Source organism: Perca fluviatilis, chromosome 14 (genome assembly GCF_010015445.1).
Source record: "Perca fluviatilis chromosome 14, GENO_Pfluv_1.0, whole genome shotgun sequence".
NCBI lineage: Eukaryota > Metazoa > Chordata > Actinopteri > Perciformes > Percidae > Perca > Perca fluviatilis.
The window spans coordinates 15,996,444-16,003,966 of NC_053125.1; the positions used below are offsets into that span (position 1 = coordinate 15,996,444).

The 7,523-nt window shown below is 42.9% G+C and overlaps 1 protein-coding gene across 1 annotated transcript; it reads left to right on the forward strand.

Moving 5' to 3' along the window:
• The first annotated feature begins 529 nt into the window (after positions 1 to 529).
• Positions 530 to 5,148, forward strand: bcl6b (BCL6B transcription repressor). The gene is made up of 12 exons (XM_039821472.1): positions 530 to 681; positions 1,024 to 1,101; positions 1,224 to 1,450; positions 1,645 to 1,893; positions 2,000 to 2,134; positions 2,325 to 2,517; positions 2,669 to 2,865; positions 2,970 to 3,076; positions 3,173 to 3,304; positions 3,396 to 3,526; positions 3,936 to 4,073; positions 4,167 to 5,148. The coding sequence occupies exons 3-12, from the start codon at positions 1,230 to 1,232 to the stop codon at positions 4,305 to 4,307; spliced, it is 1,644 nt and encodes a 547-aa protein (XP_039677406.1). The 5' UTR covers positions 530 to 681; positions 1,024 to 1,101; positions 1,224 to 1,229; the 3' UTR covers positions 4,308 to 5,148.
• The last annotated feature ends 2,375 nt before the right edge of the window (positions 5,149 to 7,523 follow it).

Below are 7,523 nucleotides of genomic sequence, written 5' to 3' on the forward strand. Positions count from 1 at the left end.
CCCATTTACCTGAACTGGTCAACTCAGCAATGACACATTTTCTCTTTGCTTCTTATATTTACATACTATCCTGAGAAATTAAGAAATGCTTGAGAACTTGTGCACTAAAATAGCAGTGAAACTTGTGTGAATAATGATTTAAAAAAAAAATCCCCGTATACTAAACAATAAGTTTGTCTTCCAGCTTCCTCTGTCCTGGAGAGGGGTGAAGGCTAGGAAGGCGTTGGTGGGGGAAGACCGATGTTTTACCCCTGGATAGCCAAGCACGTACCGCCTCTCCCTAAGGGTCCTCATATATATTTTTTCAACGTGGCACAAAAACACACTATGCTTTCCTGCCATTACTTCGCTCAGAGCTATGGGGGTTTAGACAAACTAATAAGCCACTAAAAATACTTGGAGCCCGGGGCCTGGGCCAGGGCTTTTCCTGCGTTGCTTCCAGTGTACGCGTGGGCCATTGAGGAAAGAGGAAACGAGCAGCTCTGGTTGTGTGAGGGCTTCCTGCACTACATTATAAAGAGTTCCCTCTCTTCAGCCTCTGCTTACAGTGCTGTTCAGAGCCAGTGGAGACTGTGGGTCAGCCCCTGCTCCACATCTTTGATTGTGGACTGAGCACTGAGCCAGGGGGGGGGGATTTGACGTCAGCGCGGTGCACACTAGTTCTCGTCCCTGCTGGTCGGGGTAAGTTGGAAAGTTGTTGGCCGCCTGAAGACTGCTTACTTGGATTGATCTGTTTTTTTGTTTGTTTTTTAGAATGTTAATGGTTCATGATTTTGCCCTTTCTTGATTAATCCTAAACATTTTAACATTTAAGTTTGTCAGATCAGGATGTCCATTTGATTTAAATTGTTTGAATGTAGAACTTTGGAAATGGGTTGAATTTTAGATTTGTTTTTACAACACTTAGTGTCTTTATGAATTCTCACTACTTTGCTGCATTTTTGATATCTGCAATCATGGGAATAGTAAAACATAATTATTTATATTAAAGAGTGGATGTTTCTTGTTGTTTTCCTCATGCAGGTACGAGTAGGGAGCTGGTCTCACCTAACAGATGTGTCTGGGACACTCCAGTCTATTTATTCCATAAAATACACACAGGTAGGTTCATTACTGTGCATCCTAATTTAAAAAAAAAAAACATATAACTCTGTGTATGCAAACATTCAAAATAATGTGCATTGGTTTGCTGCTTCATATACAGTCTAATGCCTTCTCCACAGATACAGATGAACATGATGGAAGTATTGGAAGGATACAGGGTGGACAGACTGCAGGAGATGAGGGCTGCTTCCCCGGCCGAGGGATACGTGAAGGAGTTCACACGCCATTCCAACGACGTGCTGCTGAACCTGAATGAACTCCGGCACCGCAACATCCTGACAGACACCACCCTGGTTGTCGGCCACGTACACCTACGTGCGCACTGTGCTGTGCTTGTGGCCTGCAGGTTGGTGCTAAGACCAGTGCATCTACACAAAGTAGTCCCTCTGGAGGAGTCTTCAGGTTTTCTCTGCTTTCCACTTGGGGTGGATTTCCACCGTTCCAGCCTTGCTTCCCTTATTTAAAACACTGCACTTTATCCAAATACCATGGGTATTAGATTCTTACTTACTACCTCTGTTTTTCCCTCTCTCCCCTCAGCGGGTTCTTCTACTCGCTGTACTCCCGCCGTGTGTTGCTTCAGGGGCGTGGTGGCAGCGGGGAGCAGCTTATGACCGTGTCTCTCCCCAACACCTTGGACCCATCTAGCATCTCCCTGCTGCTCGACTTCATGTACACCTCCCGCCTCCCCCTGACACCGAGCACCGTCCCCGGGGTGCTCACTGCTGCAACCTACCTGCAGATGGACCACGTGGCCGATACCTGCCGGGACTTCATGCGGCTGCACTGGTGAGGGACTGGGAAGAACATCAGATTATATCATGAATCATGAATTAAAAAAAAAAAACTCCATGTTTTTCACTTGAGTGGTTGACAAGTTCTTTGTTTTTTTCAGCAGGGAGAATATGAGTGTAAGACACCCTCAACTGGAGCTGGATTCCAGGGTGTCTGTTGCCTCTGTAGCCCCCAAAGGAGGGGACCTGCCCAACCCAGGACCCCAGAGATTACTCCCAACAGCAGTGGCAACAAGGTAGGAGAATTATGTGTGTAACTGCAAACGATTAAAGGAGCTGAAGGTGGCACAAAGCTAGTGGGTGTGACTTTGGGTTTTTATTGGGGTTTTGTTTGCAGGTTGTCACAAGTGCTCCTGCTGGGGTCTGTGTGCCTTTGTCTGTTGACCGGTTTAGCTCATTACAGCACTTCCTTTGTTTCTCCTGCAGGGTCCCTGCGGAGGTTGTGGGCTCTCTCAAGCCAGGGGCTTTCCCGACCTGCCAGCCCGGGTCAAAGGAGTTGAAAGGAGAGCCTGAGTCGCCCCTCATGGGCACCCCGAATCCATCTCCAGACAGCCCCGCCCGCTCCAGCTGCCAACCTAACTCTCCAGCAGAATCTAACACCTGCAACAAAAACCTTGTGGTGAGTTGTTTATGTTGATACAAATACAAGGAACCCTATAATTTTGACTAAGTGGTAGATTACTAAAAAGCAGTCTATATTACCACTGGGAAGTTTTGTTTTACATTTCAATTGAAGTAATAGCTTTTCGTTTATCTTTGTGTGTCTCCAGGCAACGCCGGACCCAAAGTCTTGCAACTGGAAAAAATACAAGTACATTGTCCTCAACCCTCTCTGTGCAGCCACCGCGGTGAAGGAAGAGGAGATGGAGGAATCACAAAGTAACACATCACCCGTTGGCGACAGGATGGGCTCGACACCCAGAGCAACAGAGGCGTGGTCTGGAGAAGTGCCCGGTCAGATTGATAGGTAAACTAGCATAATGAGAATGATGAGACGAGAGAGGGAAAAGAAATCTAATTTCTTCTGCAAAGTGTTTTGCAAATGTGAAATGATGAACCATTCTTCACCAGACAGGGGCAGGCCTCCTGCTACGAGGGTTCTGGCCGAGCCCCTCCCCTCGGGCCACCCCCTTCTGTGGCTCACCCAACAGTGCCTCCCGCTCACAAGGAGCAAACAGGTACAAGCCAAACCTCTTTTGTATTGCAGACATTTTACTTTTATGCCTTAAATAAATATTTTTGCAAACATCTTTATATTTTGTCTGCTTCCTCAGTCTCACCCTGCACCATTTTCCCAAACCTGCACCCCACTGATCCAGAGGCAGCCCAACACGCAATCAAGCGTGAGAACTACTATGTGCCCTACTGTTACTCTGGCAACCTTCAAGGAACCAAGACTGGCTCAGGTGAGGCTATAAAAAAAGAAATTTAAATCTTTTTCTCATTCTCTTTCTTTATTTGAAACCAATACCTGACGCTGAGCTTTGCCCCCGGCAGGTGACAAGCCGTACCGCTGTAATGTGTGCGGCGCCCAGTTCAACCGACCGGCCAACCTGAAGACTCACTCTCGCATCCACTCAGGAGAGAAGCCTTACCGCTGTGACACCTGTGGCGCACGATTTGTTCAGGTGAGGGTTAACTCCGTGTGTGTGCATGAGCGCCTGCGGGGAGAGGAAGTGCACTTCTTCATAAAACAAAGAGCGTTTCCTCTTTTTCTCATAAACAGTTCTGTAGGGCGTAACAAATGAAGCACCTGCTCCAGAATGTAGCTATAAACTCTACCAAGAAATCATGTAGTTGGATGTCAGATGATTCTTGAAAGCATCATTACATAGAGAGAAAAATGTAGTGAGTCCAGTCCAGACAAACTGAAAATTGAATTGGGAATTCTCTTGGGCGGGACACATATCCTTAGACACCACAATTTTAATAGTCATCCATCTGTGATGTCTGAGGGTTTATTTAGGCTGATAACTTTTTCAAATTCAAATCCTGTCACACTTGTCAACCTGTTTATGTGGTTGGTCCTGGTGTTAGGTTGCCCATCTGAGGGCCCACGTTCTGATCCATACGGGGGAGAAACCTTACCCCTGCCACACATGTGGCACACGCTTCCGCCACCTGCAGACCCTGAAGAGCCATTTGCGCATTCACACCGGAGAGAAGCCTTACACTGTGAGTCTGTTCGGCTAACATACAACAAACATATCAGATCATGTCATGCCACTGCTGTTTTAATCTGTAATCTGTGGACCTCTCGTTTTTCAGTGTGAGAAGTGTGATTTACACTTCCGCCACAAGAGTCAGCTGCGTCTTCACCTGCGCCAGAAACACGGGGCCGTCACCAACACCAAGATCCGCTACAAGGTCCTGACCGAGCCCTACCAGCCCATTCTGCAGGCCTGCTGAAGACCTCTGGTCTTCCATCACGTCCGTCACGTTGGTCGGAATAACATCTGAATCTGTCATAAAATGTGAAATTTGGCAATTTTAAACTATTAGCACCTGTTTTTTGAATATGAGGTGGTAATTTATACAGTAACTTTTAACAGTGTGGTTGGATGACCAGCTTGGGCATCACGTACAATGTTAGAATAGTTTCCATTTGGAGAAAGAGACTTTTACAAATGACTTTTAGAGCTCGGAGCTGATTATTAGTATGAATCTATAGAGTTCTTTAGAAATCCTGGATGGCTTTTCTGCGATGGAGATTTTGTAGAAAGAAGAAAAAGTTTTCTTTTGTGGGTTTGTGAAGGGATAAAAAGAAAGGAACAAGATATGGAAAAGAAGGACAAATGTTTTTGGGTGTGTATACACTGAATTTGAAAGAAGTATGAGTATGTGAACGGTTTAAACGAAAGACAAAGCAAGTTTTATGAAGGAGAGGTGGTGAGTTTTTAGAGTAAATTAAATTCTAACATTTGTTTCAAGTCTGGAAATGTGCTTCTTAAATGTGTATTTATCTTAACCTTGAGGCCTGGGGCCTGCATGTTCTTTAAAAACAAAGCAGAGGAGGCAGTGATATCTGCTTTTATAGTCCGAGCAGGCAAAGGACTTAGTCGTCTTGTACTGAGTGTAAAGTACAGAAGTTAAATTATATACATTGTTTCCTGACATGAAGAATTTCAACAAGATGACTGTAATCAATTGGATAAGTAATAATACTATTACAGTTGTATGTATATGAGTTCATTTGCTGGACAAAGATGGTTTGTACAATCTAAATTAAATCATTTTTATATGAATTGGATTTTTTTGGTGTTCAGTGTCTCATTTAATATCATACTCTGACATGTAATATTATACATGATTTATAAAGAAATTATGAAACCCTAAAACGTCTTTGGAATGAAAAATGATTAATATTGCTAATATGAAAATGCTCACAAAGTGCTGACCAGACTCAGCTCTTTTAGCAGTAGTGTAAACCCTGCTCTCTCTCTGCCACACTTCCCTCCTTCAGCCTTTCTCCTCCCTGGACTTCCTTCCTCTCATTAACTCACTCTTTCTACCCATGGATCACGTCTTCTGTTAATCTGTCCCGCCATTTTCCAGATTTTTCTTTTTTCTTGGTTGCTTTTGTGGAAACAATGAAGCCGAGGGGCACCTGTTTCCTCCAGGTTCCTAACACTGGGTACTCACACTACCAGCCGACAACACGTGTGTGAGCTTGCTGCTGCTTCCTGAAGGTGAGGGGGGGGGCTGCAGACTTCTGCTGAACTCTCCCACCCTCTGTCATCCCCGCTTCCTGCTCCCTGATGAGTTGTGGCTAGCTGGGCATATTGTCTGTGCTCCAGCAGACAAACGTTGGAAGTTTAACGGGACTTTCCAGCCTTTCACCCCCCCCCCTTCTCCATTGAAAAGAGGAAACCTACGACGTGTGGTTTTTTCCCCTTCATCAATTTTTGGCCATTGACACCCTGTTAGGGGGTCTCCCCCCAAAAAGTTCACGAAAATCAACAAGACTTTATCAGAAAAGAGAAATTCTGTTCAGGAAGTGAATATGATTACATGGAAAATATGTGGAACTTATGTCATAGTGTGTATTACTGGAAATCTTTAAGGGATTTTATTGAAACTGCAAAGAAATCAGGACCAAAACTTGGTTCCTTCAACGACTTTTATTGTACCAATATGGTTTGAAGTAGGCAAAAGTTTGCTATTGGAGGTTCCTCTCACCCATTTTGTATCAATCCTGTTGCCTATAAGCACCCATCAGGTACAGTGTACAAAACAGATTTCATAACATTATATAGTATTTTGCACAAGGACTCATAAACCAACCAGTGCTACATATTGTGGAGTAATATTCTGCCTCAGGTTTGTTGTAATTTGACTAACTTCAATGAGGAATATGCACCATGTAAGCATACCACTGAAATAACAAATGAATTATAACTAGATTGTGACACAGAGCCTCTCCTTCAACGTTGGGTAACAATACATACACTCTAAGTTCCTTATTATCACTAATCAAATATCTCACAAAAAATGCCACACTGTTAACATTTGCCTTGCTATGTGAACAGAAGCTCTGCCATAAATTTGTTCATAAATTGTACATTCAATTCTGTTTATTATTGAGGACATGGTTAAAGGTGGTGTTGTACTGGATTGCATAATAGTGAGAGGTGTTTGTAATTTTTTGTCCTTCGCGTTTATATACACGAAGAGGGGAAATATATAATGCAGTTCAGTATAACACCACCATTAACTATGACCTCAGTGCTAATGTATCTTAAATTAAACATATCAATCACCCTCTGCCTCTAGTTTAAAGCTTCATTCGGACCATTATTGATAACTGAGTTATAATAATGAACGACTTAAACAAAACAAAGACTTGAACAACTGAGAAAACAAAATACTAAGTGGAGGAAGCAGTACTCAGATCCCACTGTGAAAATACTCCATTACAAGTCCTGTATTGAAATGTCAACTAAAGCAAAAGTACTGCTATCCTGTAGAAGCTAAATGTTGTTAAAGATAAAGCCAATTTGTAACACTTTATACTGTTGGTTTGTTAAATCTATACCATTCTATACAGCTGCCAGATACATGAAGTGGAGTTAAAAGGTACAATATGTGCCTCTGAGCCTATTGGGAGAGGAAAAACCCTAAAAGCATTTTCTATCCAGTTGACGTTTTCAGACCTTGTGGTTGCCTCCCTCTAGTGTCAGACATGTGGAAACCCATAACAGTTCTACCAAACAAATAATAATTGAACCAAGAGACCAAAGTAAGAACAAAGTGATCTTGATATTTAACAGCATTTCCCACAAATGAAGACCTGTTTTTTATTATTATTTTTTTTTAAATATATTATTAAAAAAAAGGGATCCTTTCTCTTCTATGTTGTGCTGGAAAAAAAACATCCAGTCATGCCCAGAGGGAAATATTGGGTCTATTTATATGAGAATATGTGACAGTTTAAGTCACAAAAGTGCATGATGGTATTTTTGTTTGTTGCTAATTTTGGACATTCATAAGCATGACTGCAAGCTGAACTTTTTCAAAAAATCCAGCTGATTCCTGTTCCTTTGTGCCAGAGTGTACTGCAGAATTCAAGCAATCGGCATCAATGCCAACAACACAAAATCAAGAAGCTGATATAACAGAAGTGAA

Bases quoted from the DNA above. Each gene is read 5' to 3' on its own strand.
- bcl6b (XM_039821472.1), top strand. From the start codon at position 1,230: ATGAACATGATGGAAGTATTGGAAGGATACAGGGTGGACAGACTGCAG. The intron at 1,894-1,999 runs GTGAGGGACTGG...TGTTTTTTTCAG, and splicing joins GACTTCATGCGGCTGCACTG to CAGGGAGAATATGAGTGTAA. The intron at 4,074-4,166 runs GTGAGTCTGTTC...CTCGTTTTTCAG, and splicing joins CCGGAGAGAAGCCTTACACT to TGTGAGAAGTGTGATTTACA.